Source organism: Pungitius pungitius, chromosome 2 (assembly GCF_949316345.1).
Source record: "Pungitius pungitius chromosome 2, fPunPun2.1, whole genome shotgun sequence".
NCBI classification, from domain to species: Eukaryota; Metazoa; Chordata; class Actinopteri; order Perciformes; family Gasterosteidae; genus Pungitius; species Pungitius pungitius.
Genome location: NC_084901.1, coordinates 10673146 through 10694256, shown reverse-complemented (window position 1 = coordinate 10694256; position 21111 = coordinate 10673146). Strand labels below are relative to the sequence as shown.

General features: G+C 41.1%; 1 protein-coding gene across 1 annotated transcript; it reads right to left on the bottom strand.

Moving 5' to 3' along the window:
• Positions 1 to 4152: 4152 nt before the first annotated feature.
• Positions 4153 to 19963, bottom strand: LOC119211029 (cytidine monophosphate-N-acetylneuraminic acid hydroxylase). The gene is made up of 15 exons (XM_062560370.1): positions 18967 to 19963; positions 12786 to 12996; positions 12603 to 12694; positions 12217 to 12326; positions 10872 to 11062; positions 10269 to 10349; positions 10093 to 10159; positions 9851 to 9932; positions 9623 to 9760; positions 9033 to 9168; positions 8656 to 8799; positions 7070 to 7244; positions 6144 to 6260; positions 5616 to 5731; positions 4153 to 5265 (listed from the first exon to the last, which is right to left on the bottom strand). The coding sequence occupies exons 1-15, from the start codon at positions 19031 to 19033 to the stop codon at positions 5136 to 5138; spliced, it is 1857 nt and encodes a 618-aa protein (XP_062416354.1). The 5' UTR covers positions 19034 to 19963; the 3' UTR covers positions 4153 to 5135.
• Positions 19964 to 21111: the final 1148 nt, after the last annotated feature.

Below are 21111 nucleotides of genomic sequence, written 5' to 3'. Positions count from 1 at the left end.
TTACCGTCCTTTATTGATTTCTCCCAACTTTCTCCCCAAAGAGGGTTTTTTGGGAGTTTTTTGAACCAGGAGGAGACACTTTGAAGGAGAAGCCAATGACATTCAAATGCACCCAAAAGACAACCCCCCCCCCCCCCCCAAACCAATGGAAGAAGTGGTAGAATTTTCCTGCCGCCGCTTTGATAAGTCTTATTTGACTTGGTCTGAGAATTCTCTTTTGCAAAATAATGTCCACATTTATTTCACTTTGTAAATCTTATTCCTTATCACTTTGTTTAGTTATGAAATACTTTGGGATTTTTGAATTTTGAGCCAGGTGACTCTTTTGATTCATCCTAGTGTGATCTCCCTCCAGGGGCCTCCAGAATCTTAACATCATCCAAACACTACTAAAGGCATTTTATAGAGAACCCTTTCAGGTTGTTCATACAGAGTATATGGTCCCAGCTACGACACAGACAGACAGTTCCCCGAGTGGGAACTGTCTAAACTGGAGAAACTCCTGCTGGTTGCAAATCTCAGTCAAGTAGTCACTATCAGCGTCAATATGATTAGCGTTTTCAGGTCGCAGTGTTATGTTTTGGAGTCATGTGTTTAAGTTTTGTCCCATTTTCCCTTGAACTGACCATATGATCTGCTCATTCTGTCTGAAATCCTGCCTTTCTGTCTACAGACTATGTCGTTGCTGACGTTTGCCCTCTCTGTAATGAGGGACTGCTTGCAAACGCTCTCCAAACCCAACGACCTTAGGTCTCTCCTGTGGCACCACAAGTGCCTCGAGCAAGTCAGAACACTGCCTAAGCGCAATTCATCACCCCGTCTGCATATTAGAACTCACTCGTATGTGTGTGTGTGTGTGTGTGTGTGCGCGCATTGGGGTTGTTTGGTCTTTGAGCTGCCAGAAGTTAATGATGTATGTTTTGCTGCTTTGTCATTTGATGTATATACATTACATGTCATTTAGCTTACGCTTTTATCCGAAGTTACTTTGATATAGTGCATTTCAACTGTTACGTTCCCAGTGCAGTTGGGTGTTGTTCGGTGATCAGCAGACACCATCGCTGATGCACTGCAGGAGTGTCGCTTATTGGGTGGTTGCTCATTGGTTTGTTTCCTGTGGATTGCCCTCCTCTAGGTCGCTGTGACTGGCGGAACTCGGGGATCGGTCGTCAGTGGGGCGGAGGACGGGGGCCAATCGGAGACGGAACCGCTGCTTAAGAGGGACGGCGGGTTCATTCTCTCTGTCTCTCTCACTCTCGCTGACGCTCACGGCAACCGGTTGTGGACTGCTCCAGAAAGCAGTTTGTTGTGCACTACAGACTGTTTTGGATACGTGTTTTTGTGTATATTATGTGCTATGCCCAGTACTCCGGGATCAGCTGCAAAGCTACATAGGGGAAGAACGGTAGGCTAGTATATGGCGATATACAACCTGCCCGTAGCTGTTCTGTGTATAGAAACACCAGGTAAGCGGTGAGCGCCCCCCTCTGTATTTTTGTTATCAGTTAGGATGTTTAGGCGCCGGATGCGCGAAGATTCCGTTTTTCTTTCTACCTTTTTCTTTGGTTAGGGGTAGGTCGAGGTAGGGGTGTTTTGTTATATTTTGGTTCTTTCAGTTGGCGCCACTTACGTTCTTTCCCCAGTGTATTCGTGTATGGGTGTCTGTTTCCATCTGTTTTTTGTTTGCACCGTGCATAGTGCACGAGCATTTAAATCAACTGGGCCCGTGGAAACAATAAAACCCCAGTTATGCTTCATCCAAAAAGTGCCTGCCATGTCTCCTTTCATCTCCCTCTCACCCCCGTGATGCATTGACAGTATTAGTGTTACGGTTATCCCTGGACCGCCTAATATCGTAACATCAACCATAAGTATACAAACTCAGAAGAACAAGAAGCAAGAAAGTGCAATTTCATTAAATAAGGTGATTTACAACTTGCTATAGATACAAAATGTAATCAATTTTTTAATGTGATTATATGATACAGGAACATAGTTTGGAAACATATTGCTGTCTACTGCAGGGTGTTTTGTCATCAAACTAACGCCTGTGGTGTTTTTAAGTAAATGTCTGTTTCTTGATTATGTATACAACGTAATCAAGAAACACATTACATTTGGTATGTGCAACAGGGAACAAGCAAATGGTCATAACATATTATATTCGTATTTATATTTCTACATTTTTCCCGTTTTTTTCCCCACACTTTGTATATGCTAACAAGTTGTAAGCAGTTCCTACAGTGATTTCCTTCAGGTTCCCTTCATTCATAAGTAAAGGCTCAAAAATCTTTTCAAGAATAAAAAAATGAATTCATTCATAGATTTTTAGATCCATGAAACCTTTCCTACTCTATCATCTTGCAACTTCTTATGTCCACCGGTATTTCTAGAGAAAACGCAGACTTCTATCGTGGCAAAGTATCTTTCCTCAAACAAATGTTTACCATTTTATTACATTACATGTCATTTAGCTGATGCTTTTATCCAAAGTGACTTACAATAAGTAAGTTTTACGTGCATAAGCACTTGCATTAACTATTAATTAAGTACCTAAATGAGGTTAATTAAAGTATAGATGACATCACGTGGTTATCACATGGGTTGTCGTCATACTCCGTTTTGAATACATAATTCCCTCCAAGTTTCCCGCCGGACACCTTATCTGCAAGGACTTCCTGTCCCACCCACATTCTCGTGTCGCTTCCGGGTGGCCCAACAAGCGTCTACTAGCAAGCCGTCGTTATCTTAACGCTGTAAACAAAAGTTAGAAAACGGTTAAGCTTCCACAACACGTGAAACGAAAAGACATGCATATCAAAACAGGTAGGTTTTTACAACTTTCTGATGTATCTTACCAAAATCCCTCACTTTCAGAGGCGATTTTGTTGTCCTGTCGATGGTGTTAGCAAGTATGCAAATATTAAAGTTAATGTTAGCTATCATCGGTGCTGGCTCGCAGCTTTTGCTGTCTTTTTAGCGGCCAACACAGCTCACTAGTCACAGGATGTTATTTTATCAAAACAATACTGATATATAACGTGTTGTGTTCAATTGAGCGTGTAGTCAGGGACTGGTATACAGTCGGCCAGTTTTTCTCACCGATTCGGGCCGGGTGTTTCCTTTTTGTCATCGTTTTGGCGTGTTCGATCTCAACTTGTGACCACTCCAGTTCAGTAACCACACAAAGTACCCGTCAACATGTCTAGGTTGTCGTGTGTCATATGGACAGAAAATGACCACGCAAGTAGTAATCTAAATACACCCAACGTTAGTTCGTGAACGACATACACGCCGTTGTGTAACATGGGTACGCCATCACTAACGGTGGTTTGGTGACGGGGATTGGACGCTTTTGCAGTATGATTAACTCGACGTGTTTTTTAAAAGACCACCACAGTGTTAAAGGGGAGTGTGACCACTGATCTGTGGTGTTCTTTGTAACTTGTTTCTGGGATGCATGGAATGTGGATATTGGTGTTCAAACCCGCTGTGGCTCAGAGGAAAAGTCAAACAACATGTGGCGTTGTTCAAGTTCTCCACACAATCTTTGCATTTTTATTAATCAGAAGAATCCATATTCATTATATAGGTAATAGTCCTCTAGCCAAATTGACAATTGTATATTGAATATATCGGAATGCATAAAACGATTGCAGAGTGTACAACTGTGTTCATTGTGTAAACTTCAACGCAGTAGAAATGCAACTTAGAAATAAATCAGCCAAGCAACACATGGAAGGTTGATCTAAAACCTTTGTCGGCCTATATATTTTCAAGACATATTCTTTCTCCACTGTCATTTATACTAGCATGGGTGGATTATTGCTTCTGTAATTTTGCGTCGCCACCTGCTTTTGGTTTCTCATGCAGTGCCTCAAGCCAGAGATGGGGACTCGAGTTTGAGACTCGGACTCGAGTGCGACTCGAGTCGCACACACGGTGACTTCCGACTCGACTTGAGACTCGTCCTCGAAAGACTTCAGACTCGACTCGGACATGAGCTTTGGCACTCGTGAGCATCTCTGCTAAGAATATCCAAAAGAAGAAAATGACAAAACAAAAAGCTCAGACAAAAAATAACATCTCCTCCATGTTATCAGCATAAAGCTCATAGAAGTGGCTAAGGCCTAAGGTTTATCACTGCATATGTACATTTGAGAATATAAGCAATTAAGACAAAAAGTAAGTGATTAATCATTAAATTTATTACTGAAGCTACTGAATACATAAATGATTGATTATACATTATACAAAAAACATATAACCTATATCCCCTTTCAATAAAACTAGACTAGGAGAATTATGAACTCAAATCTGGTGGAAATTTGTGGATTGAAGCCTTGTGAGAAATCAAAAGTATCTTGAACTCGCTTTATGATTAAGTATTTATTACTAACTGGAATATAGAAAAATGAAAAAGAATACAGAAATTAACACAAGCCGTAAGTACAGACAGAAGTCAAATGACTACAATTCAGCTGAAAGGGGAAACATTGTTCCTTCTGCCTCGGAGGAGCAGGAAGATCTGGCACAAGGGAGAGGGGGGACATGTGTTCTATGCCGTTACTGGCGCCAAGTCAATCACCAACACAAAACAGGTAACATAACTGGATATAGATCAGTCAAGGCATCCGTTGGCCCCTCTGTTTAGACAGGAGGCTATTGTAAACTCGGACATGTCACAGGTTTCCCAAAAAAGGTCACTCCACAATCCTGAGAATCTCACCATATGCCGTTCACCAAATTCTCCCCCAACAAAATCATTTCAGAAAAATCACACTCCAATCCCCAATTTAAAAATAAAAATCCTTCATTTCCTGAGAATGTAATTAGCCATAAAACACCTCAGGTCTCATTTATTATAGTCAAATTCCTCTATGTGTAATATATGTGGCAATAAATGGCTTCTGATTCTGATTAAACAGTATAGGATCCCTACTAGATGTTTACAAATGCTTGACAAGATATAATCAATCAAAAGAAACATTAGACTTCTTCTTACTTACATGGATAATTGATTACAGAGTAGCACACAAATTATGTCCAGTTCTAGATTAAATTAGACAAACCCATTAAAAAAATTTCAGGCCAGTAATAGAAGACAAATAATCCCCAGAACACACTTCTGTCTTTCAAGACATTACACAATTAGCTCCTTGGCTCCCAGCTGCTGTGTCAGGCTGCTGGAGGGAAATCTCCTGCAGGAACTGGTCCCAGTCTGGCCTGTGAACTGGGAGCTGCGTCTGGAAGTGGTTCCAGAACCTGGAGACCGACGAGACAGATTCAATTTGAGGATATTTTAAAAATCAGAGCAAGAGTAAACATAAGAAATGAAAAAATCATTATTAGTTTACCAAGACTCTTAAGATTTCATATTCATGATGCATTTCAAATTTCAAATGAAGTGAAGAAGCAAAATAACTAGAAGTGTAAGCACGAAGAGAGCTGTTCCATTATCATTTGAACAGAACAATGAGGGCAGCGCCGAAGTATATTTTTCATTATAACATAACTCTGATCAAATAATGAAGCTTAATGCTGTTGTGGCACATTTCTGAAGTTGTTTGCTGTTTGTCAATGAACTTGATGTTTTGATATTTAAGTGACTGTACTTGTGGTGGTAGACATCCGGGTCTCTGTGAATGCGGTTCTGGAAGCCGATGTACAGATCATCCCAGAGAAGACCCTGCTGTACCACGTGTCTCATCACACCAATCCTGTTTTTAATCTTGAAGGAAGAAACCACGATACATCCTGGTTAGTACTGTGTCAAAGGAAGAAGCTTCTCAATTAACTCTTTGAAAGACTATAAGCAAGATATTCATCAAATCCTTTTTTCTAAAGATAGAGAGACTTGTATCCATAGCATTATGAGTGCTGGAGAACTTCTAGCTTTATCGATTATCATTCTGCTGTGAGGAAAAAAAATATCATGTATGTTTTTTTTTAAAGAGGCAGTATGTCAGAGAGAAGAGGCATAGTAATAAAAGCACAGATCTGTCTTTGTTATAAGTGTGAAATGTCAACAGACATGGCCAAGCTTCTCCTTCAGTTACCATGGTGAAGTCACCAGATTGATTATAAGTTATTCCACCTCTCTCGTTCCCTCAGTAAGCGGTGTTGTCTAGATGGACTCTCACCTCTATGTAGGCATGCTCCCGCGCAGGTCTCTTTGTGGGGAACGTCAGATCCAAGAAGTCCACCAGGTAGTCACTGCCATCAGCATGGGGCTCAAAGCCGTCATCTGTCTCAATCATCTTCAATATATACATGTTAGGACATTTGCTTTTAATCAAACACATTCATTTAAAAAAAAGTAACAAAAAGAGAGTAAAGAAGGGTCAGCCAGTGGGACCAGTTCATGAAAAACCTGATGCTCACAGAGCTAGAAGAAAAAAGGGATGAGGAAACCGAGCAGAGCGCTACAAATCTTAGTGTAACATGATTTCACCCCCACATGTGGCTTCATGGCCCAGTTAGCCTGGATCCACCACTTTGGTCCAGAAAGAAATAGTTCACCAACTATTAGATTCAAGATTTCTACAGAATTGTGCAGATGCATGGTGTTGATGCAAGAAGTGGTGTGTAGGGTCTCAACAAAATGATTCTTTTTTAGCTTCACCATCACATTCAAATATTTAAATGGGTTCCTTATTTCATCTCTGAATGATTACAGAATCAAAGACATTCCTATGAGAGAGGAATAATAACTTCTTGGAGATGATGTGTCAAACCCAGAGGTCAGGGTGACCAGATCTCCATTTGAGGTTTTGTGAGGTATTAAGTGTTGGTAATGTGTGAGGTCAAGACAAGGTGAAGAAAGAAGGAGGAAACGGTGTGACAGGTAGTAAGCCCAGACCAGAGGCATGGCTTGTAAAGGTCACTGGCTGGAATTGAACCAGCAATGTTGTAGTTACAGCAGGCTAAAAGACTCTTGCACATCACAACTCTTAAAAACACCAGAATCAAGTGTATCAGACCACATTCTTATGCCACAGGGCTCAGGAAAGAGAGTGCACAAGAGAGGTCCCAGAAAGGTCCGAGAAGATCTGTCAAGTGTATTTACCCTCACAACAAGGTTGTAGTTTTGGAAGCCTGCCCAGGTGTAATAAAACCGGGTCCAGCTTTGATGTTTAAATATCTCACTGCTGATTGCTCTGTTCAGTTCATCCACATACAGATCCAAATCCCAACTGTCCTTGTAGATTTTGGTACTGTCTGAGGGATTGATGATGGCCCCACTGTGTTTGGTCACGAGTTAAAGGAAATATTCACAAGAAAATGAAATGAAACGTATTAGTCTCTATGTATTTGCATTATAAACGCTAATTTCAATTTGCACGTTTTTGTAGTTTAACCTTCATTACTGTGGGTAATAAAACCATTGACACCAAGTTGTCTTCTCTTTTCCTAAGCCCTGCCCTCCTTAGTTACTAAATCTGTTAAGTTTACCAATTGCCAAATGCATTGATTCAAGAAAAAAGCTAATTTCCTGCTAGAAAATGTAAATTATTCTTGTTGAAAACACTATCTAGCAGAGGTGTGGACTCGAGTCATGTGACTTGGACTCGAGTCAGACTCGAGTCATGAATTTGATGACTTGAGACTCGACTCGACAAAACGTACAAAGACTTGCAACTCGACTTGGACTTGAACACCGATGACTCGTGACTTGACTTGGACTCGAGAAGACTTGCTACTTCCCATGAAAACTGGGGGAAAACATTTTCACACCACCGCGCCGCTCTGGTTATCTGCATCTGTCAAAAAAATGTGCGCCCCCTGTATGCAGAGAGCGCGCGCTGCCTGCACGACATCCAATCACTGCAGTCCATTTGACCGTATCAACGAGACAGCTCGTTCATGGTTACAAAATACGGGATTTTTGAACCCGGATTCAGACTCCGATGGAAATCCTCGTCAACATTATGTCAACATCCGTTTTAAAGTAGTGTAATGAGCTGAGTTAAAGTTATTAGTTAATCAGTTATGCAGATGTTGCATGTGTTCACGTTATGCACTGTTACCAGCTGTAGTTACGCGAGACAACCCGAGTTTTGGGGGGCCGTGTATGCGGAAGTGTTCGTTCGGCGTGGTGACGGCCAACAGTGACCGAAGTTGAGTTGTTTTATATAAATAAATGCAGCGGAGTTGCAAGCCAGTCATCGCCTCCTTATTTACGCTGCAGCATTGGGGTGAGCGTTACAGTACTATAACACAGTCACAGTCGATCCACCATTACCCTTCCCTTCGTAGTCTAGGTCTGTGAGGCAGCGCCCAGGGTTCCCCGTCCCCACTATAATAAAAGGACTCGAAATGACTCGAAACTAAAATGGTACGACTTGTGACTCGACTTGAGACTTGTTGGCTGTGACTTGTGACTCGACTTGGGACTTGATTCGTCTTTGACTCGACTTGACTCGGGACTCGAGGGCAATGACTTGAGACTTGCTTGTGACTTGCCTAACAGTGACTTGTTCCCACCTCTGCTATCTAGTATCAGATAGTATCTGCTGTAGCTTGCTACCTAACTGGGCTGGATGGGCTTATTCTAACCTGTAACCTTAGCGCAGTGCATGATCCGAGTGGGGCCTCAGAGTACCAGCCCGTTTGGATGGGCCCAGTCTGCAGACTGCTTGAGGGCTTGTGTACCTGTTAGTGGGGTCTCTCAGAGCCAGGCCAAGGTCCAGCACAGCGCCTGGCTTGGGCGTCCATGTCCTGATGCCTGGTGCAGACTTATTGATGAGAGCATTGAGGTCCTCGGGATTGTTCTTAACATTTGTTTCCCTGATGTATCTGGACACACACACACACACATAAAGTAGAGACGGACAAACGACAACTGCTACCCAGGAATACCACTAAGCAAGGTGCAGGTTTATTCCAAGATAAACTGCATATCAACTTTGATAAAGCTAAAAGAAATAGCAGGGAAATATAAAGGTCATTTATTCTAATTCATCCTTGCTGTACATTGTATTATCTGCTGATCTTGTACAGATCCCGGCCAAACCCTCTGAACAAAGTACCTGTCTGATGGATGGGCCTCCACAAAGAAACCAGCGAACGGGCAGTAAATTGCCGGCTGCAGGGACTTCACCAGCAGAGCTTTGTAATTCAGCAACTTCTTCCTTTCGTTCTTGATGAACTCTGCCTTCCAGGAGTCTGGGCATGTACACAAAGATGTTTGTGTTACTATCTATAATGTCAGCAGGAGGGTCCTTACTGACATTGGATGTAGTGCACCTGTAGTTGGTAATGTTTTTTTGTTTGTATTTCAGTTAAAACATAAACTGCAAATATCAAAACTTATGTTTAATTGTGTGAACAATATAACATGAAACAGGGAATAACCAATGTGTAGTCTATGACTAGCATGATCCGATTTTAGAAATAAAAAGCAAAATCTTTCATGAAGAGTTAAATATTCATCAAGCTACTTGGGTTTAAATGATGGAACTTTAAACCCGTCACAAAATGTGCATAAAAATGGTCACTAAAGCTGTAAGTTTAAATCTTACATAGGACCATCACTTTCTCTGTTCGTGGTTCCAGTTCAAACTACAGTACATTTAGGTTGCCGAGAGGAGACTTTCCCAAACACTGACTTGAGCCTCACCACTGTATTTCCCGCCACAGAAAGTCATGGGGAATCCAGATGCCCCCCCAGCAAAGTCGCTCATCATCAAGTCCACATTTTGTGGTAACCTTCCCCCGTTTGGCCTCGTGCAGTCCACAGTGTTCAGGATCATGTGACCTGCAACAAATGCATTTAACAATTTAATTGCATGTATGTTTCAGGCGGCAACTGGTATTTAATACACGAAAAATATTGAAAAGCACGCACCTTTGTATTCAACAATGATACAAGTGTCCATTTCAGGGTGCACTCCATCCATGAGGATCATAAACCTCAGGTCTTCGTCAATCTGTTTGAGGCCAATGGTTAGGCAATGGAAATCACAATGTTAGTATTGTAATTATTAGTATGTCACAAGATTTCAGTGAAGCATTTTTTATTTTTTATTGAATTATAACACTTCATAAAATGTTCTAATCGTTTAGTGAAATGTGAGCAGCAGTGATTACATTATTCCAGACACCAAAAGGAACAACATGGATGTTTGTCAGCTTGACTTGGCTTTGCTCCATATACCTGTTGCATCAAGACCAAGAGAGACAGGTCAACAACGGTTAATGAGAAAATAATTACCAATCTGTTTTAGAATAAAATGGATTCAACTTTGCTTGATCCTTTTACTAACCAAAAGACCGGTCTGGATGTGTCACCAACATAAATTGGGATATCAGGTCTCCGCTCTGACAAGACTTTCAGCGTTGGGTAACTAAAAAAGTAAAAAGGGCAATATACAATATTTAAAAAAAATATTATTACTGAATATTATTCACCTTAAAAGTTGAATGTAATTCCCAAAACACTACCAACCCGCTTACACAAGCAAACCCCTAACTGCTCAGGGGGCCGTCCTATGAGGCAACCCTGTTACTCTGATGTCTTTCCGGAAATGAATCCATGTTTATAGGTTTTGTTTGTACATGTGTGTATTTTACGTGACTGCTTGTAAGGCATGCTGGAAACCTTTTCCAAGAAGGGCCTTACCATCAACAAGATGAGAGAAGAAGACTTAGAAGAAGTCACCACCTTGACTTAGCTCAAAAGTGCTATCGGCAAAGATGCAACAATTACATATGCATTCAAACCTTTATTGGCATTGCTAAAAACATTTTGTTACATAAAGGCCCATGTTTTAAACACTAACAGAACAAGAGGTGGATTTTAAACTTGTTCCTCTAGATTATTTTTGTCATGTGTCGTCTTTGCAGAGGAAGAAACAGCCAAAGTCTACCTGAGGTGGTCGGAGTGCATATGGCTGATGTAAATGAGGTCAGCTGCACACAGTCTGTCCAGGGAGTCTGCTGGAGGCTCATGGAGAAGCCACCAGCCTCTGGCAAATGCAGGACCCTTCAGCCACGGGTCGAACATGAACCGCCTCTGTCCCAGCTTCAGCTCCATGCAGGCGTGGGTCAGGTACGTCACCTGAGTGGGAAGTTAGAAATTGTGTCGTGTCACAAAAGACAAATCTGACAACTCTGATTAACTGACGTACTCTAGATTAGATGAGCAACTGGATGCAAGACAGCCGAGTGAGGCAAACATCTTGAGTATTGCACCACAAGAACTGTGTTAAAACATGAAGAACTATGTGTACTGGTTATAAGATGAAGACAAACTATGTATGCTGTTATATTCACTCTTTGAGGCATAAAGCCAAATGTTTCTACATAGAATGTATTGGGATGTGAAGGAGAGATAAGACAGAGAGGGGTTTCAGGTTACCGCAACAGATTCACACCTGGACGTGAAGAGGATGAACCAGGAGGAGATACTTTGAAGGAGAAGCCGATGACATTCAAATGCACACAAAAGACAACCCCTCCCCCCCCCCCCTCCCCCGCCGGGAGTTTTCAAAAGGACCAAACCGGGGGAAGAACTGTTTTTTCCTGCAGCCGCTGTGATGTCACCTTTGACTTGGTCAGAGAATTCTCTATTTCGCGAAATATATCACTATTCACATTGTATTCCTTATGACTTTGTTTAGTTATTAAATACTGTTGGATTTTTAACTTGAGCCAGTTGACTCTTTTGAGTCATCGTTTCCGGCCAGGAGGAGAACAAAGGAGTGTGATCTCCCTCGAGGGGCTTCCAGAACCTCAATATATATATATACACACACATATAAATGCCACCATGTAGCAGCGCACCCGACCCCATCGCTTTCCCCCCCAGGTGGTGAGAGAGTAGGTGGGTGCCGCGTCACTTCTTCGGGGTACTCCCGGCCAGACTTACATATACCCATGTACACGTTAACATGGTAATGTCATATTATTATGATCCCGGAGGATTAAGTGCGCAATACAATACTTTTAAATAATGATACATGATATTGCTCATAACAATGAGATTACTTGATTCAAAATTGTAGTTGTCCAGCAGTAATAAGGATATATACAGAATATTTATTTATATAAGAGGTATTCAGTTATTTGCAGTCTGCCTCCATACCAGTAGGCCTAATTAAAATAAATGGATTGAAACTTTCACTTTTTCTCCATAGATTTTTATGTATGAATGTACATTTTTATATTGTAAATTGTGTAAAGAGTAGATATTAGGAACAGCAGGATACATACTTTCACCTCTCCATCCTGGAGCTGCAGAGGGTCTCGAGGGTCAGTCAGCCAGGGGTCAACGGGGCTCAACTCAATCAACTGAAGGGCCCCATCTTCAGAAAGCTCTACCTCTGTAAGTGACAGATTATAATTGCTGAGCTGGATATCTAGCAGGCAGATACAATATTGTGATGTGTATACAATATTATACTTTTTGTGGTCCAATTTCACAAACCTTCAAGAACCAGAACATAAACAGGAAAAGCAAGCTTTATATGTAATCTGTATTCTAACAGGAAGGGTGCTTGGATGGTCTCCACTATCTAACATTCAGAACTCTTTGGTGTAACAGTAATGAAATAAGCAGCCCAAAAAAAATAAAAAATATGATTTTAGCACAGACTCACCAAGCTCATCTTGCAAAAAGCTGTCTGGTGGATTCACATATTTCATTGTGGACACATTTAACTTCCAGTTGTGCTTAGTGCACTTTACAGTCCTGTTGAAACAGAGCAGCCCGTCAGTACAGAAAGGTTCCTTTAAAACATCACATTTCACATTGTGTGCCAATTCTGCCAAATTGCTCTCACGTGCCACCCAGGTCTTCGATGTCTTTGATGAACATCCCTCCCTGGTGTTTGCATTGGTTCTTGCACGCTTTGAAGCCATTGTCGGACTTGAATATGATGTAACATTTCCCGTCCTGTGGGTTTTTCTTGAAGTTGACTCCTTCTTTGAGTGAGCAAACTGTTTCAGCACCCAGTGAGAGCACCACCTTTGCTCTTTGAGAGGTCATTTCTCCTAAACATAGGACATTTTACAGAACAATTTAAACACTTTACCACAGAAATGTTAGCACAAAACACTAACACAGTTCTGAAGAAACAAAATATACACGTGTGGTCCACCACGATTTTACCAATCATAATGGAATTAAATGTGTTTACAGGATGTACAAATTAAGAGAATTTGAAACTTTTTATGTATATATGCCTCTTCTAAATGCTTCATTTGTATAACCAGTTTATTAATTGCAAGTGCTGAGATGGCCATGGCCGTGGTATGAGAGTCGAAGTGTTTCACACTTATAAGATGTCGCCAGCGTCCTGGCTGTAGAGACTCAACAATGTGGTCAAGGTTTCTGTTGACGCCACCGATAACTGAACTTGGGTATAAGAACTGCCTCGTTCTGTTAGGGCGCATGGAGGTTCTTGACAGTCTGCAGAGCACGTAGCTGTTGTGACCTTTCTTCCCTTGCAAGGAAATAAACGGAGAAAGACATATTTGACTCAGAGCCTTTGTTTCTTCACGATTGTCTGTGCAAAATCTTCCACCACAGCTTACATCTTTATATGACTGAGCAGGAAAAACAAGTTATGGCAAGGCTGGGTGTGGAGAAACCAAGAACAGGTTTGGTGACTTTGCTTAATTGGAGTCATTTTTTCCAACCATTTTTTGCAAGCTGACATAACATGCATTGTTGAACAGCCAAGTGCTATCTTCAGCTTGGATACTGGATAGGTGGAGATTGAAATTGTAACACTGCAAAATGGCCTCCACCATAAAACCATCAGGCTGTGCCAAACTTATAGGGCTTTGTGGATACAGAAATGTACAGTTGTATGCACAGCTATGACGTTATGGTTCATTTGTTTGAATCAGCCATTTACTGATTATACACCACATTGGCAAACAGTATGCAATGCCAGGCTTCGGACTAACAGACATATACAAAGAAAGAGATCACTAAAAACACCAAACAACAAAACAATACAAAAATATTGCAAAATAATGTGAAAAAATGTGTCCAAAAAGTGTAAGATATGTTAGGATTTGTTGAAAATGCTTCGGATTTGATTGTTAGTAGCAATGTATACATAAAAGAGATGTGACACCTCTGACTTTCAAATGTTGAAACACATTAACATGAATAAATGTTGCATGTTTACATATCTGTGTTTCCTATCATTGTTGTGGACATTTTGTTAAAAAATATTGTGTGGAACAATAGACATTGACATACAGTGACATGTTATTATTGTTACTATTAGAATGTGATCTATGCCACTTATTCTGGAAGTTTGTTTCAAACAAGTAGCCCCAGTTTTAGAACGGTTGGTGGCACTTGTGGAACAAGTCGGGGAACAGGCTGACCGCAACAAGTGAGCTGTGGTTGTGTCTGTCGTGTCTGTCGTGACAAAAACACGTTGCAAAGAGCTTTTTGCCATCAGGGGGGTATTGCACAAAAGTAGAATAAATAAATCGGGGCTAAGTGATAAAGCCCCGCTTGACTTAATGTGACCTGCTTGTCGCGGCTTAATCGGTTGCACGTTTGCCGAGCCGGGATGAGAAGTCGATTCAGGTGCACATAGCTGGGATAAGTGCACGTCTGCAGCTATAGACAACGGTATCGATCACGGATTTACTGATGCAGAAAGTGAGAAGACGCCGCGCGCAGCATATTTCTCACCCGCTGATCAGCAACTGATGATGGAAATATATGAGGAGGTGACGCAAATAATGTACAATATGCAAAACAGGAATAGGGCAGCTGAGAGAAAAAGCCTGGCAGACAATCATGGACCAACTGAATGCGTAACAATTTAAAAATATCTACTTACTAGGAAAGCTGTACACTCTGTTTTAATATGATTGTTTCATGTGTTGGTTGTATTGCTGTATCTGTGTTCATGTGCCAAATGCGCTGGTGTTGTGTATTTGAGTAGCCTACCATGTAAAGCACTATATGAATAAAATGTATTATTATTTAGAGTAGGCTACTTTGCCTTAAAAGTGAGCAGAGGGAATTAATGTTCCTCTGAAAATTCACCCTAGTCCTAATTTCAAACCCTTTCATACCCAAGTTTTACAAGATGCACAAATCTCTATAAGCGGTGTCTGATTCTAAATATCTTTACAATTTAATGTTCATACAGAAAAAACAAGACTGGAAAAGATCCTCGTAACAGGTCTCGATAAAATATTTTAAAACATTTTGCAGGCTGGTAAGTGCCTTAACAGTTTGCAAATGGTGTAAAAATGACTTACAAAATGCTCACATATTTTATGTAAAACTCGTTTGTCTGGGTTCACCCCACCTGAGGATTTTTTTTAAACCAAGGAAGGCCTGTGATGGAAGGAATTCAAGGTGGGACTTACTGTGCAGAAACTTATGGAATGCCGTTTTAGTCAAAATTAAATAAATGAATAAATACACGGTAATGCATAATGACACTGCATTTCATAATAAATAAATGAATAAATACACGGCATTCCATAGAAACTGCCCTTTTTATACATTTCCCGCACATCAAACACATTCATACGGGCATATGTGGAAATCAGGTTCCACCCTCCTTTAGGACCGTCTGGAATTCGGTCCTTAAGGGGGGGGTTCTGTCACGGTTTGGCCTCGCTTCCTGTTTTAGTTTGAAGTTTCATGTCTCTTGTGGTCCTGGGTTAACTTCACTTCCTGCCTTGTCTTGTGATTGCGTGATTGTCTCCACCTGTGTCCAATCACCTGCACCTCCCTTGTGTATTTAAGCCCTGTGTGCCTGTTGTCCCTTGTCGCGTCATTGTCAAATGTCTCCCGTGGTTGGAGCACGTCGGTTTTTGTTTTTGGAATAAAGAGCACCTCTCGTGGAAGACCCTGCGTTTGAGTCCTGCTTCCGCCTGCACCTCCACGCCTACGTGACAGTTGTGACCTTTCTTCCCTTGCAAGGAAATAAACGGAGAAAGACATATTTGACTCAGAGCCTTTGTTTCTTCACGATTGTCTGTGCAAAATCTTCCACCACAGCTTACATCTTTATATGACTGAGCAGGAAAAACAAGTTATGGCAAGGCTGGGTGTGGAGAAACCAAGAACAGGTTTGGTGACTTTGCTTAATTGGAGTCATCAGTCACACGTCTGACTTTCAAATGTTGAAACACATTAACATGAATAAATGTTGCATGTTTACATATCTGTGTTTCCTATCATTGTTGTGGACATTTTGTTAAAAAATATTGAGTGGAACAATAGACATTGACATACAGTGACATGTTATTATTGTTACTATTAGAATGTGATCTATGCCACTTATTCTGGAAGTTTGTTTCAAACAAGTAGCCCCAGTTTTAGAACGGTTGGCGGCACTTGTGGAACAAGTCGGGGAACAGGCTGACCGCAACAAGTGAGCTGTGGTTGTGTCTGTCGTGTCTGTCGTGACAAAAACACGTTGCAACGAGCTTTTTGCCATCAGGGGGGTATTGCACAAAAGTAGAATAAATAAATCGGGGCTAAGTGATAAAGCCCCGCTTGACTTAATGTGACCTGCTTGTCGCGGCTTAATCGGTTGCACGTTTGCCGAGCCGGGATGAGAAGTCGATTCAGGTGCACATAGCTGGGATAAGTGCACGTCTGCAGCTATAGACAACGGTATCGATCACGGATTTACTGATGCAGAAAGTGAGAAGACGCCGCGCGCAGCATATTTCTCACCCGCTGATCAGCAACTGATGATGGAAATATATGAGGAGGTGACGCAAATAATGTACAATATGCAAAACAGGAATAGGGCAGCTGAGAGAAAAAGCCTGGCAGACAATCATGGACCAACTGAATGCGTAACGATTTAAAAATATCTACTTACTAGGAAAGCTGTACACTCTGTTTTAATATGATTGTTTCATGTGTTGGTTGTATTGCTGTATCTGTGTTCATGTGCCAAATGCGCTGGTGTTGTGTATTTGAGTAGCCTACCATGTAAAGCACTATATGAATAAAATGTATTATTATTTAGAGTAGGCTACTTTGCCTTAAAAGTGAGCAGAGGGAATTAATGTTCCTCTGAAAATTCACCCTAGTCCTAATTTCAAACCCTTTCATACCCAAGTTTTACAAGATGCACAAATCTCTATAAGCGGTGTCTGATTCTAAATATCTTTACAATTTAATGTTCATACAGAAAAAACAAGACTGCAAAAGATCCTCGTAACAGGTCTCGATAAAATATTTTAAAACATTTTGCAGGCTGGTAAGTGCCTTAACAGTTTGCAAATGGTGTAAAAATGACTTACAAAATGCTCACATATTTTATGTAAAACTCGTTTGTCTGGGTTCACCCCACCTGAGGATTTTTTTTAAACCAAGGAAGGCCTGTGATGGAAGGAATTCAAGGTGGGACTTACTGTGCAGAAACTTATGGAATGCCCTTTTAGTCAAAATTAAATAAATGAATAAATACACGGTAATGCATAATGACACTGCATTTCATAATAAATAAATGAATAAATACACGGCATTCCATAGAAACTGCCCTTTTTATACATTTCCCGCACATCAAACACATTCATACGGGCATATGTGGAAATCATCTTTGATGTAACACATTCTTCTGTGGCCAAGAAAGGTAATAAAGATGCGTGCCAAACACACATTTTGACAATTTTATTTACAAAAAAACGCAGTAGCCTACCATCTGTTGGATGGTGAGAGCGTGGCTTTGCGCTGCTCTGAACTGTCCCGAAACACCCTCTCACGTCTGAAATCACGTCTCAATATCAGTGCTTGAATATCTAATACGTGGTTCAGAAATGGGCATCATGGTGCAGGAAGAAAATCCGGTGAATGGCACATCATATATTGGCCTCATCACGTTTACAATTGTTTACTCCTAACTGCGCAGTTTCGCGCACCAGCGGACAGAGAGCGCGCGACTATTACCAGTGTGTTGTGTGTGTATTTGCATTAGTGATATTCCTGGTCAGTGAGGGTTTCATAGTCTCTCAGCACGAGTCATATAAAGTCAAAGAGTTAGAACTAAAAAAGAATCAACCACAACACTAGATCTGTTACAAGCTGATCTTCAATCGTGTATGTGTATATGTATGTATACAGATAAATGTGTATATGTGTGAATTTGGATATGTATTTTGAGACACTAAAAGAGTAGTTAGTAGTAGTTAAATACATCCCACAATGTGTAATTTGGAATGTTTGTTTACGTGAATCTGAAAGCCGACATGTTGTGGGTTGCACCTTAAACAAAAACTATACAATAATACCACCAATATCCAATCTGCATTATGAGAACGTTTCCACCTGGCAGTGGACTCAAGGCCGTAAGAGAGAATAAAAACTGGAGCGCAGAGCTCAAACTCACCAACGAGATGCGCCCTAATCCCACAAGGGCTGCGACTGATGCGCAGCCTCGTCGGATGCGTCAAATAGTGTTCGACGTGTTAATGCATGAGCTCAGGGGCGGGCCATATTCCCTTACGTACATTGTTCAGGTAACGATTTTCATTGTATTGATATTATTTATTTTTAATATAGTTATGATCAGTATGATCAGATATTGAGAATAAGGATGATGATGTTAGAGTACAGCGAAAGTTTATTGAAAGAAGCTTTGCTCATTTGAAATTAGTGCCTTTAATGTACAGCCATCTAATGGTGATTCATGCACTGGGTTTTACTTCCCTTTGTTACACTTGTCAAACAATCGCTCACCGCCAATACTTCAACCTGGCCTACTTTAATGACGGCCAAGGTACAAATTTACCCAATTGTTCTCCTCCTCTCACGCACCAACAAAATAAATAAATAATTGTTCCAAACGCAAATGATTTTCACCTTAATCCGCATGAATCTTCCCCAAAAAACACGTTCAAATCAATGAACTATCAAAAGCACTTTCCGAATCAGACGCACCTAAACGAAACGGTCAATACATTCAAACGCATAAATTATATATATTTACATATATTTTTTAAATATATATTTACCGACGTCGTTTTGGATCGATCCCGGACGAGCCCCCAATTCTGTTGCATACTGCCTGTGCCTGGCCATGCAACAGAGAGGGAAGACCACGCGGAAGAGTTGATTGAAAGAAAATACAGTTTATTAATGATAAGGAATGAGCAACGTAAAGTTAATAAAGTCAGTATAAGTGTTAGTCAAGAGAACTGAAAGCGTATGGAATCAGGGTATATGAAAAGTCATGTAAAAGGAAACAAAATCAGCAAAACGGTGCGGGAGAGAAGGAGAAGCGGCAGCCCTCCTTCCACCAGGTCTCCAGCGCTTTTAAACCACTCAGGATACATCAAGCCATCCCAGGTGTTCCTGGAAGGAATCATAGGCAACCCGTCACACCTGTGCTCCGCTCACCTGTAGGGGAGACGCAAATAGACAAAACGAGGAGGAGGAGCCGGCAGGTCCGTAACAACGGGCAATGGTAGAACGGCTGACTGTTGATTCGTTCAAAGTTTACATTGTCTTCTACAACTCTTTGCTGTATTTCACGCAGTCGGATGGCATTGTTTTGACGAATCATATCAACAATGAGAACCTCTTTCTTCGACAAATTATGCCATTGAGCATTGGATCCAGAGAATGGGGTTTAGTGTTTTAGCAATTGTGAAATACTGTAAAACAGATTATGATCTTGAGTAAGTGACAAGTTATCACAGAGTTGGTCCAATAATGCCCTCTGCTGGAAGGACAAGGACACTGCCACCGAAGAGGTTGGCAAATATTTAAAACATGTGTTTTCGTTAGACTGAGAGGGAAAGTACACTGCTGTGAATCATATTCATGTTGGTGGAAAATGGTTGTATTGAATTGAGAATTTTATTTTTTGGCATTTGTCACATAAGTTCGTCTTCTTTTAAAGTAGGCTACACATGTTCCGCATTCTGTCACCGCAGCCTCTGTGTGGGTTGCACCAGAGTGGGTTAGGTCCATAGCCTGTCTTTTCCAAAAAGTTTTCTCAGATAGGCTACCGATAGCTGGGCCGGTCCTACCGCAACGATACGTGTCAGGGATGAAGAGGCCAGGAGGGGCTTGGAGGCATTGGAGGAGGATGCTGCCAAATGTGTCAAGCTTACAATTTATTTTTTAAGAGAACAAACACAATTGGCAACTGCAAGAGCGACATAGACCTAATGATTAGCAACCTAATTATTCAGCTAATGTTGTAGCGTTGGTTAAAATTGTTGTAGCGTAACTGGGGGAAGAAGTGGTAGAATATCCTGCAGCCGCTTTGATAAGTCTTATTTGACTTGGTCTGAGAATTCTCTTTTGCAAAATATTTCACTGTCCACATTGTATTTCACTTTGTAGATCTTATTCCTTATCACTTTGTTTAGTTATGAAATACTTTGGGATTTTTTAATTTCGAGCCAGGTGACTCTTTAGATTCATCGTAGTGTGATCTCCCTCCAGGGGCCTTCAGAATCTTAACATCATCCAAACACTACTAAATACATTATATGGAGAACCCTTTCAGGTTGTTCACACAGAGTATATGGTCCCAGTTCCCAGTTCCCAGTTATATGGGCAGTTCCCCGAGTGGGAACTGTCTAAACTGGAGAAACTCCTGCTGGTTGCAAATCTCAGTCAAGTAGTCACTATCAGCGTCAATATGATTAGCGTTTTCAGGTCGCAGTGTTATGTTTTGGAGTCATGTGTTTAAGTTTTGTCCCATTTTCCCTTGAACTGACCATATGATCTGCTCATTCTGTCTGAAATCCTGCCTTTCTGTCTACAGACTAGTATGTCGTTGCTGACGTTTGCCCCCTCTGTAATGAGGGACTGCTTGCAAACGCTCTCCAAACCCAACGACCTTAGGTCTCTCCTGTGGCACCACAAGTGCCTCGAGCAAGTCAGAACACTGCCTAAGCGCAATTCATCACCCCGTCTGCATATTAGAACTCACTCGTATGTGTGTGTGTGTGTGTGCGCGCGCGCATTGGGGTTGTTTGGTCTTTGAGCTGCCAGAAGTTAATGATGTATGTTTTTAGAAGATTCATATTGCTGCTTTGTCATTTGATGTATATACATTTTATGTCATTTAGCTTACACTTTTATCCGAAGTTACTTTAATTTATTGCATTTCAACCATAAGTATACAAACTCAGAAGAACAAG